This window comes from Mastomys coucha, unplaced genomic scaffold (genome assembly GCF_008632895.1).
Source record: "Mastomys coucha isolate ucsf_1 unplaced genomic scaffold, UCSF_Mcou_1 pScaffold21, whole genome shotgun sequence".
NCBI lineage: Eukaryota > Metazoa > Chordata > Mammalia > Rodentia > Muridae > Mastomys > Mastomys coucha.
This window is the reverse complement of record NW_022196904.1, coordinates 99,582,836-99,599,230: the sequence shown is the minus strand read 5'-3', so window position 1 is coordinate 99,599,230 and position 16,395 is coordinate 99,582,836. Positions and strand designations below refer to the sequence as shown.

Genomic DNA, 16,395 nt, shown 5'->3' with positions numbered 1-16,395 from the left:
CAGCTGCTGCTTACTCCCGCTTTGCCAGGTGACCCCACTATATCGTTCTCTTGTCTATGTCACCTAGAGGTGTGGTGACTGTCACCTACTTCTTGACATCTCTAGGAACCTCTCTCCCCATTTGTCTTCTCAGCTCTTTGTGAAACATGTAGCCAATTCCTCACATTAAAATCCTAGATCTAGTATTTGAGTCATTTCTATTTTATGGTTAGACTCAGACCAACCCAGTTCTTGTCATAACTTGTCATTCCTTGACTAATTTGTACAGTTACTTAATTCTTGTCCCCACCCAGTGTAAAGTTCCATGGAATGGGAACTTTATCTATAGTATACATCGTGATATCTTCAGTCCCAGCGCAGTGCTCAGCAAACAGTGAGACACGTCAACAAAAAAATGAAAACAAGTAAGACTGGTGTTTTACCCAAATCCTCAAATTCCTGAAGAGGGAAATGCTATGTGGGGTGTCTTTGCCACCACAGCAGCAGGGCAGTCAGGAGATGGCACAGTCGCTCAAGTGTCTACTGCACAGTCATGAAGTCATGAAAACAGCTGGACCTGGTACTGTGTTTATAATCCCAGGACATGGGAGGCAGAGACAGGCAGGTTCTTAGAGTTCACTGGTCAGCCAGGCTAACTTAGTCAGAGAGCTCCAGGTCCCAGTAAGAGACCCCCCAAAATTAGGTGGGGGCTGGAGAGGTGTTCTAGCAGTTAAAAACCTTGGATTGCTTCTTCCAAAGGCCTTGGCCCAGGCAGCTCACAACCACCTGTAACTCCAGATCCAAGGGAGCCAGTGCCACCTTCTGGACTTCTCAACACAGTACACACACACACACACACACACACACACAGAGACAGAGAGAGAGACAGAGAGAGAGAGACAGAGAGACAGAGAGACAGAGACAGAGAGAGACAGAAACAGAGAGAGAGACAGAGAGAGAGACAGAGAGAGAGACGGGGGGAATATAGAGATGCTGGGGCTAAAGAAATGGTTCAGCAGTTCAAAGTGCATTCTGTTCTTCTAGAGGATCCAAGCCCCCTCCAAGAGGCTCATAGCTGCCAGGGGGTCAGTCAGGTTCCTCATTCATCTGCACTCATACATGTACATGCCTACACACAGACACACATGTCTACATGTAACTTAGAATGAAAGTAAAAGAAATGCAGAAGTTATAGTAACAAACATTTGGTTTTGTACAGACATTATTTCCACTCTGGTGGATAAGCTCAATAAAGGTCATATCCCCCCCCCCAAAAAAAAAGAAAAGAAAAAAAAAAGAAAGAAAGAAAGTAAAAGAAATACAAGGTAGCCAGCTTCTGAAGACCAACCCCTGAGGTTGACTTCTGGCCTCCACGTGTAGATGCACATGCACATGCTTACGTGCACACAGATGTACGCACACACACACAACATAACTGTGGCTTTTGATCTTTTCAAGCAGGTAAAAGCAGCAAGGCACCCTTCAATAAATACCTAGCAAGCTAAGTGGCCTTGGTTAAAAAAAGCATGGAAGACCCAAGACCGAGTCAGCTCCCGGGTCCCGGCTCAGGTCTCACAGCTCTGCACACATGGAAGCTCATCATGGGAACAAACCTTTTTGCTGTCTCCACAGACTTCTGCTCTGCCAGCTCCTTCTGTAGTTCCCTCTCCTTGGCTTCCTTCTGTCCGATGGGACAGTCCTCGGGGACAGTAAACAGGGACATAACATCTTTGCTGTCCTCTTCTCGGAGCACCTTAGCGAACACCTTCTCCGCCAACAGCCGGACATGTTCGTCCAAATCGGACATGTTCAACTTGGGGAACTGGCGAGGCATCTCGGCTGACAAAGAAAGAACAAATATAAGCCTTCCTGGCTTTGTGGATGTCCCGAGTCCCCAGGATAAGGAACAAAAGGCCCGTGACCTGAGGGCCTGCTCCTTGGTCAGCTGTGGATGTGGTGATGGATTCCCAGAGCAAGCCCAGAAGACCAGATTTCACAATTAGCTTAAGTAACTGGGTGTGAAGCACACAGGATGGCTCACATTTCATAAGCAGCGAACGCTCAGAAACTGATCATCGCTGCTCTTCCGTTTCTCCAATCTGGGGATGGGTGGCCCCACCCTCCTAACTTACAAAGTTGAGAGGGTCGGGAGAGGGCTCTACAATCCTTCTCCAAACTTTGAGAGGCCAATAGTACCCTCCTTCCACCAGTTCATCCTGCTCCTCCCAGAGGGAAGGTCCACCTCAGAGCTAAAAGTGAGCTTTGGCCCAACGAGAGAACTGCAGAGCCTTGGGAAATCCAGGAGCACCCTTCATGCAAGAAATGAGGCTTTGTGCTGAAAAGCAGGCCTCTGAAACCAAAATACCTTCCAGAACTATCTAACAGGAGACAGCAAATACATTAAGGGCTTTGAACTGCAACATTCTGAACTGAAAATGCACTTCCTCAAAAAAAAAAAAAAGCTCTCCCCATCTTTCTCTCTTTCCATGGAAGGTTCTAATCAGCTGCTGACCACCTCTCCTTCCTTCCTTCTCCCGGTCCTGACCACATATACTGAGTGAATACACCTTGTCCACAGTTTGATGCCTTCCGCAGGAGTGGGGCAAGGCTGGGGTAGAGTGGGGTAGGGTGGGGTGGGGTGGGTTGAGGTGGGGGGGTTGATTTCTCCCACCCCACCCCCGACCTAGTACTAGTTCCTTTAAGGCTGTTTCAAGACACAGTGGTTTTGTTGGCCAGGGTAGATGAAGGTGGCCTTGCTGCTGTCTGTCAAGGACAGGAAGCAATTACGGGGCGGGACTCATTAGGCCATCTTGGGTCAGTCGCTCTTAGGCCTCAAATTTTTCTCATCTGTGGGATCGATGGACGGTAATAAATGGTCTCTAAGGCACTCTTATTGTAAGTGGCATCTTTCTAGGTGGTAGAGACGTTTCCTGTGCCGGAGGCTCAGCGTACTGGCTTCTCTGTGGCATGTGGGGCTAATTCATGACACACACAGGAAGGGGGAAAGCAGGTTGGTAATGAGTAGTCAGAGTCACACCTGTGGTCTTGACTCTGCAACCAGTTCCCTCCCTCCCCCACACCCCAGGGATGTGCCTTCCCTGGGTTTCTCAGTCCAGGGAAGATAAGAGGGAAAGGGTAAGGGAAGACCACCTCAGCGCCCAACAGAGAGGGTGCAGGGAGCAGAGAGGAGCAGCACTCAGCCAGGAACAAGCAGAAGCCTGGTCCCCACAGGGAGGGAGAGGAGCAAGGCTGGCTGTGTGGGAGGCTGAGTGCTGTCAGAGCAGAGGCTCAGGAGCAAGGTGACAGGGGAGGGGGCCAGGATGGTCCCTAATTCCCAGTCCACCATTTCTCAGTAGACACAGAGCAGCAAAGAGCAGCAGATGCAGGACTGGAACCAAGCCAGCCTTCCTTAAATCACTAAGAAAATAATATGAACCAAGGAAACTGTGTGGAGGTATCTATCTACATTGTTTATGCAAAGACCTTTTAAATGTCAAAATTAGATGCACACTTGAGAAAGATTGCTATGAAGCAAACAGTAAAGGGATGGTGCAGCCATAGTTTTAAAATCCTGCGAAATAATAGATAATAAAGAATGAATACATGCTGGGTAGTAATCCTAGTGCTCGGGAGTCAGAGACAGGCAGATCTCTGTGAGTTCGAGGCCAGCTTGGTCTACAGAGAGAGTTCTAGGACAGCCAGGGCTACACACAGGAAAATCCTGTCTTGACAAAACAAACAAACACAGAATTAAGACACAAAGCTGTGCTATGCTTTGATTACACTAATATAAAAAAGCATCCCCTTACAAGTAAGGTCATGAGATGCTACACACTCAAAATGCCCACATGGCAGAGATAGCTGTTTTGGTTTTAAGACAGAATTTTGCTATATAGCCCAAACTAATCTGATGTTCATTCTAGTCCAAGCTGGCCTTAGATTCCCAGCAATCCTTCTGCCTCAGCTTCCTGTCTTCTGAGATTATAATATATAAATTGCTATACCCATCTGGAATATCTTATTTTAATAATTAATTTACACTAATCTCATTTTCTATTTTCATTTTGGTTTTTGAGACAGGATCTCACTGTGTAGCCTTGGCTGGATTGGAGCTCACTCTGTAGACCAGACTGATTCACTCACAGAGATCTGCTTGCCTCTGCCTCCTGAGTGCTGGATCAAAGATGTGTACCACCATGCCTGGCTGGTTTCCTTTTTAAGATACTAAGATAATAGAAATAAAATGGGTGGGCTTAAGACTTAATGAGAACTTAAGTCAGATTTTCCCTCCAGAGTTTGACTGTTGGGCCCTCTCCTGCTTGACCCCCCAGAAAGATCACTGCTCTGAGTTTGTATCACTGGGACCCTTTCTGCCTAACTCCTATCCTTCGTGGAAGCCAGTCCCTCCACCTGAGCCAGACACACAACTCTGGATGCCTTCGGGAAGGGGCATTTGGGACAGCCCCTATGTCTGAGGCTTGTCACACCACAGCCTACCATCTCTGTCCCTCTAAAGCACGGTTTTATTATCCAACTCAACCAAACTTACTCCTCATAGTGTGTCTTCTTTACACAGGGCCCCTCCTCCTTTTTCCTTAGCTTGAACCTGCCTTCCTCAAACTGGGCCCCTTGAGAAGTTGATGCATGCTCCTTGTTACGAAGAGGCTGAGAACAATAATGGAGATACTGCATTCCCCCCAAGCTCATGAGAGACTCCAGGATCACAGAGTGGTGCTTCCCAGTAGGACCCTTTCCTTTATCTCTTTTAAATTTTTATCAGTGTAAATTCATTGTATGAAATAATAGGTTTTGCCGGGCGGTGGTGGCACACACCTTTGATCCCAGCACTTGGTAGGCAGAGACAGGTGGATTCCTGAGTTCGAGGCCAGCCTGGTCTCCAGAGTGAGTTCCAGGACAGCCAGGGCTATACAGAGAAACCTTGTTTCAAAAAACAAAACAAACAAACAAACAAACAAAAACAGGTTTCATTTTGTCATTTTCATACATGTACGTGATGATTTACTTGGTCATTTTTCACACACACATACACATACACACACACACACACACACACACACACACACACACACACACAAAGTCTCTTTCTTCTATGCCCCTCCCATAAGTCCCTTTTCTTTTCAAAACTTGTAAGAATCGCTAAAGATTACAATGAGTTTCCCACCCAACTGGTGAGGACATTCCATTCACGTGGTCCCATTTATATAAGTGGACCTATGAGCAAATGGACCTGAGTGGGCCTCGAACCCTGCAGCACCTCTTCTGCCTTCTGGCCATCCTACACAGACACTCTGCCATCCCTCCCCTCTCAAGCCACTAGCACCTGCCAGGCCAGTCTTGCCAGGGAAAGCCTACTTTGCAGATGCCAAGCAGAGTTCAGCTCCAGCTGCCCCATCATGCCTGGCTTTCAACCATTTGCCAACTGAAGCCAAGAGACTTGTAAGGCTTAACTGTGAACTGGCCAGCATCAGCCAGCTAACGATAACAGCTTATCTTGTTACAAACAACACCCTCTAATGAGCGTGAACAAATTGTTCCAGAGTTAGAAAGAGCTAAAATGCCCCCAACTTCAACAAACAATAACTTTGCACAGTACTCTGGCTCCTCCAGAAAGGAAGCCCAATGCCACCAAAATCCTGCCTTACACTAACAAACCTGTTCCCTCCTCCTGCCAGAACCTCGATGCAGAACCCATGGCACAGACCTGAGCCTGGTGTCTCCATAAGTGATCCTGAGGATGCCACACAGCCGTGCTGCCCGGAGCTGAGTCAGAGCAGGAGTAGCTAGCTGAGTCCTGCCTGCTGCTGCTGCCGGGGCGGGAGGTCTCTGCTTTGCATATCTGTGTGCAGGAAAAGTCTGGGCTGGAAATTCTCCTGCGAATACGAAATGCAAGTGGAAAATTTCCAAAAAGCCCTAAAGGCCTAGGTACTGCCAGTTATCCAAGGCAAAATGGATGTAGGATCCCGAACACCACGTCCTGGCCCAGCTCCCAGCCCTCACCAGAAAAAATGAAAGCAGCCAGCACCGCTGCCCTCCTGGGCAACCACACAAGATAAGCTGCCCTTCCTCCAACGCCCAGGCTCCTCTGAAAGCTGAGGAGGGACGGACGGAAGGACGGTGATGGCATCAGTCTGGCTGCTTCTGGTATGAACCCCACTTTCCCACTTTAGGATTGATGGGACCATAAGTCTCACCTCATCAAGGGGATTCATCTACAGTAGGGACTGCTCTGCACCCTCTCAGAAGCCCCCTCATGCAAAACAACCCCCCTTTAGGCTTCCCACAAGTCAACAAGGAACCCAGAGCCCAACACTACCTCCTCCTTCCTCCCCCCCAAGAGGAAAAGACTGTGAAGTGCTTCCTCCTTATCTAGGAAGGAACGAGCCTAAAATAAGGGGCGGCCTCAGCATAGAAGCAGGCGGCCGAAGGGCAGGCAGCTGAGGTGAAAAGCCTTTCCGTACTCTCCCTTTCTTCCCTAAAAGAGATGTGATGGTGCACTATCCATCATTCAGAGGCAGAGACAAGTGACTCTCTTCAGTTGGAGGCCAGCCTGGTCTACAGAGAGAGTTCCAGAACACAGGACTACACAGAGAAACCCTGACTCAAAAAAAAAAAAAAAAAGATGAAGAAGTTCACACACACATACACCGAAGGTGGCTAGATAACCTGACAAGCTGTACTCCCTTCAACACGCAAACACACATACACACTTGACTGCACATGAATGTTTATATACCACACTCACAGACAGAAGCACCCCACACCTGGCCCACCCAAGCTCACCCCTGCTATCCCCTTCTTGCCACTACTCACAGTAACTTCCCAAAGTGCACACAGGATTCTATCCCTGTGCTTTCTGAAGCGGCCCACAGAGGACAACACAGACACAAAGCTCAGCCCCTTAGGAGAATGGGGAGACACACAGCCTTCCAGTGACTTCAACAAACTGTGTGGCTCTAGGAAATTCCCCTGAGTGAGATGGCTATTTCTATGGTGCTGTTGAAATCCTGAGGAGAGGAGTCCAGAAAGGACGGGTCAGTTGTTTACCAGGAGGCTAGCTGTAGCCCTGTCTTGGACTTGAGTCACCTCCTCGTGCCAATGGAGAGGTTGTGCCTTGCTGTGCCCACACTGTAACTCCTGTGAGCCCAGAGCAGGATTACAGGGCTGACATGTGACCCACTGCTGGGCTTCAGCAATCCTGAGATTACAGTCCACCTGTCCACACAACTGTCTCATAAACAGTACAGTCAGCAGGCTACACACAACCTGGAAGGAGGGCAATGTTTATTCATTAAATAATTCAAAATGCTTATAACATGGAAGAAAGGGAAGGCAAGCCCTTAAAATTGTTCTGTCAAGGGGCTAAAGAGACGGCTCAGTGGTTAAGGGTGATTCTTGCTCTTCCAGAGGACCTGAGTTTACCCCCCCAGCATGTATATTAAGCAACCACTTACATCTCTGACACCCTTTCTGGCCTTTGGAGACAGACAGACAGACAGACAGACAGACAGACACACACACACACACACACACACACACACACACACACACGTTCTGTCAAAAGACAAGTAGAACAAATTATTCTCACTCCTGGCATTTTGGGAAGGGGAGGGCATGTGGGAGAAGTGATCAGAGCATCCTGGACCATGGCTATAACACATTCAGGTAATTTTATTCTCCAACTTTAATGGGATTCTAGATGGCCTTGGTCTAAACAAAATGCAGTCTGTAGGCTCCAAAAGGAAAGATCTGAAAACACTGTTTTCTCTTATAGGGATTTCCACACAGTTTCTACTAGCATAGTCACGTGAGAAGTCTTGCAGTAAACAAAGCTACTTAGCACACTTCACTGGCAATCCCACCATGGGAAAAAACACCTATTAATATCCCGTGGCATCAGAGCTGGGAAACGCCTTCCACTCGGTCTGCAGTTTCCAATCTAGAGAAAGCTGACATTCTGAGGCCAAGCTAAAGGTGTGAGGCCAAATCAAGCAGGTCTAGACAGAGCATTGAGGCAGCTCTGCTCTGATGACAAGGGAGGAACAATAGCTGAGGGTTCTGTAGAGCTAAATGAACAGGGACAGCTCTGTCTCAGGAGAACCAGTGATGCTCAGGACCTCACAATTTACCTTGAGACTGGCATATTGCTGTTCCCTGTGGCCCACATGCCTCACTGGACTGAGAAGTGCTCATCCCATGCTCAAAACCTCAGTTCCGTAGCAGGGTGGGATACTGTGGTGTGTGTGTAGTATACAAGTGTGCGTGTGTACTCACTTGAATATGCAGAGGCCAGAGGTTGATGTCAGTCCCCTCAGTTACTCTCCACCTTATCTTTCTAAGACAAGGTCTCTTTACTGAGCTGGTCACTGTTCAGCTAGCCTGGCCAGGAGGCCCCAGGATCAGCCTGTCTTGTCCACCTAGTGCTGGGGTTCCCCACAAACACCGACACACCCACATCCTATGTGTATTCTAGGATTCTGAACTCAAGTCCTCAACATTGAAGAGCAAGCACTTTACCCACTGAGCCATCTCCCCAGCTTCTTCACATCCTTCCTGACCCCTCCTGAGTGGATTTCAGGATGATCTATGATAACAAGACCTGAGGCCTGCATCTCCTACTCCAGAGACCAGGGTGTGTTCGTTTTTATCACTTAATTGTCCCTGTGTGGCATCAAAAGCTGGAATCAAATTATGTCTCATCATGAGACACACCACTCTGTTCTCTAAAGGCAAGGCACAGGCTTGCCCAGAGGGGCCCATTTCCTTCTTGTTTCCGAGATATGTATGACAAGAGTTGGGCACCTGGAAAATATCACTTCCGTACACATCACCTATCTCATTTGCAATTATATCCCAGTGCTAAGTACTCAGTACACACACACACACTCACACACACACACACTCACTCACTCATTGAGTAGATGTTTACATAAGTAACAGAGGAGTGAATGGTCTAAGCAGAGGTCATTTTCCTGTGGTGATCTCAAGTGTGTATGGTTGAGAACATAGAATCAAGCCAGACTACCTAGCTTTGAATCCTATTCCACCACTTATTTATATGGCCTTAGGTAGATGATGAAACTTTCCGTGGCTTTTTATTTCCTATAAAAGAGGAGTAATGGAAATACCAATGCCATGAGAAGCCATGATTAGTCAGGCAGCACATGAGAGCTGTTTAGACTCATCCCTAGCTCAGCATATGTCCTTGGTAGGTATTATCTGTCAGCATCACTATCTTCTTCATCATCCTGACATCAGATACAAGAGAGTCCAGCAGGGAAAACGAATGTGAAGTTTCATCCAGACACTGACTCCTTTTATTTGACATTTATCAAACACCATGGTGGAGCTGGTACTCTCCCAAGCTCCTACATGGTACAGGGAGACAAGAGCCATATTTAAATGTGAAGCCAGATGGAGGGGAGAGGGGGTGCGGGGGGGGGTCATCTCCTCTATCCTTTCTACTTCTTAGTGACTGTGCACATCCTGGACTCCAGCCATCAGGCTGTACTCTCATTAGCTCCTCATACTGTGTATTAAAAAACAGAGCCATTGTCTCTTCTCCTAGAACTGCAGTCAGCACATGGAGGAAACAGGAGATTAATATACTTGGCAGCAGAAACAGGCCACTGAACTGCTTTGGGAGAGAAAAGTATATCCAACTAAATTCTAAGCCTACATTTCTCTTGCCCAAAGTATTGCCAAAATCTGGGATTGACTCAGAGGCCATCTGAAGAGGGACTCAGCAAGAGTAAGAAAGGAAAAGCAACCCTTTTATCTCAAAGAATGCAGTGCTGGTGAGAGCCAGCCCACCTGTGTCCAGGATTTCAGGTCTGAGGCTGGACTAGGGATGGATAGGCCTGAAAGGTCAGTCTCTCACACCAACCCACCTAGAGAGGACCGGGTACTACCAGCCTCTTCAGAGCAAGCCAAGTCCCCCCAGGTTGCAACCTGGACAGGCCGACCCCCCCACGCCCCCACACCCCCCAGCCTGCAATCAACACTCCCCCAGAGATGGAGGTGATGATAGAGTTGGAGCAGACAGAGGCTCTGTCTGCCAGGCTCAGAGGCTCCATCACTGCAACTCAGCATTGACTCTTTGTATCTAGGGAAAGCATGTCTTAAAGGGTTCCCATTTAGCCCACAACTGCTCAGGTCCATGCTGGCCCTACTGCTGTCAGCTTTACTCCAGTAACTTTGCTTATTTGTCACCAAGAAGCTTCCAGCCACATACAGTTTGGGGACACTCCCGTTAGAAAACATCTACTATGGGGCCTCTTAATCTTACATCACAGGCCTCTGCCAACCTAGACCAGCCATTAGCAGATCTTCTTTTAAAGCAGCTGCAGGAAGTTCAAGGGCGGAACCAACCTACTAGAGCACAAGACTGTACTCCTCCCAGTGACCTGCCCAGTGATAGCGGAGGTAAGAAAGGGGGCTTCAAACGGACCCGTCATTCCGTCCATACCTCTGCCTCCACCTAGAAGTTCACCCCAGTCTGACACATCCAGCGAGGCTCGGGCACCTAGAAACTTGTCCGGGAGCTCAAAAGCCAGCATACCCGGTTCCTTTAATTTCCCTAAATCTTGAGAATCTCCCCTCAGCCAGGAACCAGAGATGCTTCAGGCTCACCGGAGGCCAGGAGCCCAGGCCACCGCTGGGTAGGGAAAGGCAGCACGGGACAGAGAACAGGCTCTGGAGGTGGGAGCTGCTGCGGAGGTTCTGGTCTCTGAGCACAGAGGGGACTGGGTACAGAGCGCCGGCCCAAGGTCAGCGGCGCAGCATCGCGCGCACTCACCGGGTTCGGAGGGCAGAGCCATGGGGTGGGGGCGGCTGCCGGGCTGGAGCGCAGGTGCCGCGCCAGGCAAGGCGCACAGGGCAGCGGCAGCAGCGCACTGACGCCTGCGCGGCCGGGTACGCAGAGCTGGACCCGACCAGGCCGCGCTCGCAGCGGGTGCCCGCCCCGCAGGAGCCCGCGGCTGGTGGGGGACCGAGCTGAGCGCGGTGAGGCAGGGCCCAGTGGCCGGGCAGAGAGCCTGCGCGGCGGGATCGCGCACTACCTGGAGAACCCGCAGCTACCCGAGGCGCTGGGCCGCGCTGCCAGCAGGAAACCTAAGCACCCGGACGCGGTGGCCTCTCTGTCCTCGGCCGGAAGCGAGCCCGGCTCCACCCGGCTCCGCGGGGCCGCGACACAGTCCCGAGTCAGATGCCAGCAGGGATACCCGCTCTGAGCCTCCCTGCCATCAACCCAGCTGCAACAGCACCGCGCCCCAAGGTGTTTGTCCACCTCCTCCTTCCCTCCCCACCCGGACTTTCCCCCCCCCCCCCCCCCCCCGAAACTATAATCTAGAGGCTTGATCCCCTCCAAGACACTTACTCTTGGTAGCTGAACAGACTAGCAAGCGTTGGTTTTTCTCCAGGTGTTGGACGGGTCCCTTGAATCACCTTCCCGCCCCTCCCAACACACACGGGCGCGCGCGTGTATACACACACACACACACACACACACACACACACACACACACGCACATACACGCACACACACGCCCTTGTTCCCCAGTCCTTTGAGGTCTGATTTCTATGCCAGCCCCTCAAAGTCCGGAATGACCTCTGAGTTGCCAAGGCCAGCGGGAGCTTTCTGTGCACCCTTGCTCACCTTTTCCCAGTACTGCAGCCTGCTGACCACGCCTTCCTTCCTGGAACACAGCTCCCAAAGTTAGCACCGGGTGCCTGCCGCTGCTGGTTTCCACAGACTTGGGTGACCGGTTTCTTAGCCTCCATGGCCTGGTGTTCCATTATACTGCTCCTGCTCCGAGGAGTCTCAAGATGCCGACTCCCTGGATGATTTCTGGAGCTAACTCAGAGAATTCAGGCCTGTCCAGGTGGTTTTAATAGCTTCTTGCCTGCTGATAGCTATTAAACTCAGTCTCAGGCCCAGAATACTGTAAAGCACCAGGTGCATCTCAATCAGAGATTCCTAGGCCCAGCTCCTAATTGCCTACCCGTATTTTTAGTCTTGACCAGGGACCTCACCCAAGCATCCCCACTTTAAGCCACTTTGGGAAGTCACCTTTGACTTGCTTCACTCACTTCACAGCTACCTTATTTAAGCACCAAATTTTATTCCTTTTACTCCATAGCCTGATGTTTGCAATCTACATATTTATAAATGATACACACATGACTGCTAATATACATTACATAGCACACTTAAAATGTTAAAGATGTGATAAAGATGAACCAATAGTTTAAAAAAAAAAGACAGGATCTCACTATGCAGCCCTGGCTGACCTAGAATTTGCTATATAGACCTTCCTTCTGCCTCCAGAATGCTGAGATTAAAGTCATATGCCATCAACCCAGGAAATTATTTCCCTTTTAATAATCAGCATGCTGTGTCCTTTTCTTTTTGCTTTAAAGTTGCCCATGATCGGCTTGGTGAAGGAACTGTGATGAAACTAATTTGCTAGGCCAGGCTTGGTAGTGCATGCCTTTGATCCTAACTCAGGAGGCAGAGGTCTGTAGCTCTCTTTGAGTTTGAGGACAGCCTGGTCTACAAATCAAGTCCAGGACAGCTGGGCTCTGTTACATAGAGAAAACTTGTCTTAAAAACAAAACAAAACAAAACAAAAGCAAATACAAACAAAACAAAACAAAACAAAAAGCTAGCTACTTTGCTGAACGTTAATTTTTTTAGCTTTATTTATTTTCTGTGTATGAATGTGTTGCTCCCATGTATGTCTGTGCATACCTGTGTGTCTAGTGCATGAGGAGGCCAAAAGAGGGCATTGGATCCCCTGGAACTGGAGTTACAGGTGTTACAAGCCACCGAGCAGGTGCTGGGACTAGAACTTGGATCTTCTGCAAGAACAAGTGCTCTTGACTGCTGAGCCATCTCTCCAGGACCCTGGCTGTTGTTATTTGTTTCCTAAGAAGATAGATACACAAAGAAACAGAGCTTTGTCTTTGAACTTATTAAGTTATAGTTCTGCTCAAATAGCACCTTCCAATTTTGTAAATGTAAAGAGCCATAGGAAAATGATTTTGTCCATGAAATCAATGTTCTCAATGAGTAGTTCATCAACTATTCTTGCAATTATTTTTAAAATATACATTCTAAAATTGAGATAGTAAATCTATAAGATTATAGAAAGTGTGCTTCTGGTGTAGACATCCCTGGTCTGGACTGCCACCTGAAGCCATGTTGACATCGAGAGCTGTGCAGAGCTGGCCCTGCCCCTCATCAGATGCAGCAACTGGAAGAGCTGGCCCCACTCCTCACCTGGGCAAAAAGGAGAGCTGGCCCTGGTGGGCTGACCAACTAAGCTTCCATCCAGGCCCAGATCCAGGACTTTGAGTTGGCCCACCCCAACATCTACCCCATCTATGAACTGCTGGAACACGTGAAGGGACCAGTTCCAAAGCTGCAGATCCAAAGCTGCAGGATCTCCACAACACAGGGCCTCAACATAATATCCAAGAGGAGTCAAGTGGGGATCCAGTATTGATAGTGTAGCAGAAGCCAGAGACCTTGAACCAGAGCAATGACTCATTGCAATAAACATTTGCAAGTAAAAGATATGTGGGCAAAAGAGTACAGTGTGATACCCACTGTGATACATCAGAGCTTCTACAGGGAGATTTTTTTCTTTTTGTTTGGCTGGTTTGGTTTGTATTCTTTGGGAGTGCAAGGGCAGAGGGCAAATATGGAGGGGTAGGGAAATGGGTGGAGTTGGGGTGCATGATGTGAAATCCACAAAGAATCAATAAAAAGTTTGTGGGTTTTTCTTTTTAAAGTATTCTTTCAGGGCACACTTTCAACAAGCTCCAGCTTCAGTGATGACTGTGTCTCAAAAAAGGAAGGTGGGAGCAATTGAGGAAGACACCAGACAACTTCTGGCTTTGACACATACATGCAGATTGTGACAAAGGGGGAAAGTTGACACATTTCATTTTGCCCTTGAACTTACATAACAGGAACAGTCCAAATGTCACTTTCTATAGAAATTCCTGTCATGTGACTCATTTCTTAAAATATCTCCTTTTAAAAAAATATCCCCTTTACTTGAAAGACTGTATGCCGGGCAGTGGTAGCGCACGCCTTTAAACCCAGCACTTGGGAGGCAGAGGCAGGTGAATCTCTGAGTTTGAGGCCAGCCTGGTCTACAGAGTGAGTTCCAGGACAGCCAGGGATATACAGAGAAACCCTGTCTCAAAAAAAAAAAAAAAAAAGACTGTAAAGCCCCCACTATGTTTTAAGGGTGTTTCTTAATCATGTTACTGACATGCTTTATCCATGTTCTCCCTTCCACTTTATTGTAGCAGCTTGTCAAGAGGAGAGTGAATGATGGATCCCACTCTTCAGCTTTAAAATCCAGGCAGCGTCAACAATGTATGTACTGGTGGTCCTTGCCGTGGGCTAAGTTGTCCATTGTTGTGAACACATCCTTTTCTTAGTAGACAGGATTTCACAAATGTTATCACGAAGCTTGGCATATTCTAGGCAATCAGGTTCTCTCAACAATTGTGGACTGCCCTGGATCTGCCCAAGAATGGTCCTTCCAACAGTAAGACATGGAAGGAACATGTTGGGATTCCTTAACTCTTATGGCTGAACTATTCCCCATGGTAAATTCATGGAATGGAGGTGTCACTCCTTTTAGTTGTACACCCATGGATGACCCTACCAGGCTCCAATGGATATCCCCAATCCAATGAGCATGCAGATGTCTGTAAACTAAATGCAGCACAGAACAAAAATCAAGTCATGAATCTGGAAACTGGATCAGCGGGGAGTAGGATTGGGGAGGGCCATAGGGATGGGAACTAACAGGAAAAAAGAGGCTGGTGTACTCCATTTTTGTCAACCTGACAGAGACCTAGAAAGAGGGACTTATGATGCCTCCATAAGATTGGCCTGGGAACAAGTCTAGGGGGCATTTTCTTGATTAATGATTGATGGGAGAGTCTTACCCACTGTGGGTGGTGCCACCCCTGGGCTGGTGGTCCTGGGTGCTCTAAGAAGCCAGGCTGAGCAAGTCATAAGAAGCAATCCAATAAGCAACATTCCTTGTAGCCTGTACATCAGCTCCTGCCTCCCAGTCTTTGCCTTGAGTTCCTGCCCTGATTTGTCTGGATGATGGACTACAAGCTATAAACTCTTTCCTACAAAAGTTGCTTTGGGACCTGGCATTTTATCATAGCAACAGAAGCCCTAACTAAAACACATGGCAAAAACCAACATGAAATATGTTAGCAACTTACACCTGAGCCTATACCCAGCCTGCACAACACATCATGCATTCTAAATTTCTTTCTCTGAGTTTTCCCCTGTGTTTTCCATGTGTGTTTCAATCTAATGCCCTTTATATGCGACTGTCTTCTCTCTGGGCCAATGCAGTCACTTTAACTATGGCAAACAGAGTGGCTGTTTTCTCTAACAAAAACACCTGACATTTGCCTTTTATTCTTAAGTAAGAGCCTCAAAGATTCCCACAGCTGAGGACAGTGCTCCATGGTAGAACAAGTGTCTAGTGTATACAAGGCCTGAATTCTGGGGACTGGGAGAAGGAAAATCATGGGCATCTCCTAGGAACTTGTTAGCTCGGTCATTTTTCTGAGTCTGCTGTTCATATTATCACCTGTCTCTAGGCCTTTTCAGGGGTCTTTTCAAACCACCCACCCTTTCAGGAGAGCAGCTTCAGCAGACTCAGATCGTAGAACCCATCTATCCACTGCCTGGGAAAGTCATTTGGAAGACCTCCTCCTGTACTTAAAAGCATCTGGACCAGGGGTTCCCAAGCTCTCTTCCCTTCCTGCCTGTGTGATGGACACCAGACTGTGGGCTGACAGAAGTGCCTATGTGGATTTATTTCGTAAATATTGGCGTGAGAAATTTATAATATATACATTAGTGCGGAGAGTTCAGACCTGGTCCCAAAGTACAAATTCTTGGGATGTTGACAGGGAATGGAGAGGGGTTCACAGGTATCACAAGAGACCAGGACTGGGAGAGGAAGAGGACTCTTTTTGGTCTCTTGAGGATGAAGATATCTGAGCTTAGGTCCCTCACTTCTCTCTGGATTGTACTGAAGGAGGTTAGTGGCTGGGGATTTGAACACACAGCCTGTGCTTCTCCTTGGTCTGAGAGTGCACGTATATGTATGTATATGTGTTCCTATTTTCCCTCTGTTTTGGTGGGTTGTTCTGCAGACCCCACGTTAAAGGACACTGATCACATCCTCCTCTTTCATTGCCTCAGGTCCGTGAACACTACCTAGACAGTTTCTGCCAATACAACCACCTCCCCCAGATACCTGCCCCCCTGCCTGCCCCAGCCGCAGCCCACACCAGTCTTTTCTTCTGTCTCCAGGGGAAGATATTCTGCTTCACTGGCTC

General features: G+C 48.3%; 1 protein-coding gene across 10 annotated transcripts in view; it reads right to left on the bottom strand.

Annotated features, from left to right (window-relative positions):
• The window catches only part of Ampd3 (adenosine monophosphate deaminase 3), a 46,130-nt gene extending 34,357 nt beyond the window's left edge, over positions 1-11,773 (bottom strand). The window contains exons 1-3 of one of the 10 annotated variants that reach the window (XM_031387860.1): positions 11,375-11,484; positions 5,702-5,870; positions 1,593-1,818 (exon numbers count right to left, since the gene is read on the bottom strand). In XM_031387860.1, the coding sequence (XP_031243720.1) occupies positions 1,593-1,818; positions 5,702-5,720 (245 nt within the window). In that variant the 5' untranslated portion in view covers positions 5,721-5,870; positions 11,375-11,484. Of the gene's footprint in view, positions 1-1,592; positions 1,819-5,352; positions 5,373-5,701; positions 6,045-6,810; positions 7,090-10,465; positions 10,570-10,795; positions 11,157-11,374; positions 11,548-11,653 lie in introns of those variants that run through there. The other 9 variants (XM_031387865.1, XM_031387862.1, XM_031387858.1 and 6 more) reach the window with 9 other exon arrangements.
• Positions 11,774-16,395: the final 4,622 nt, after the last annotated feature.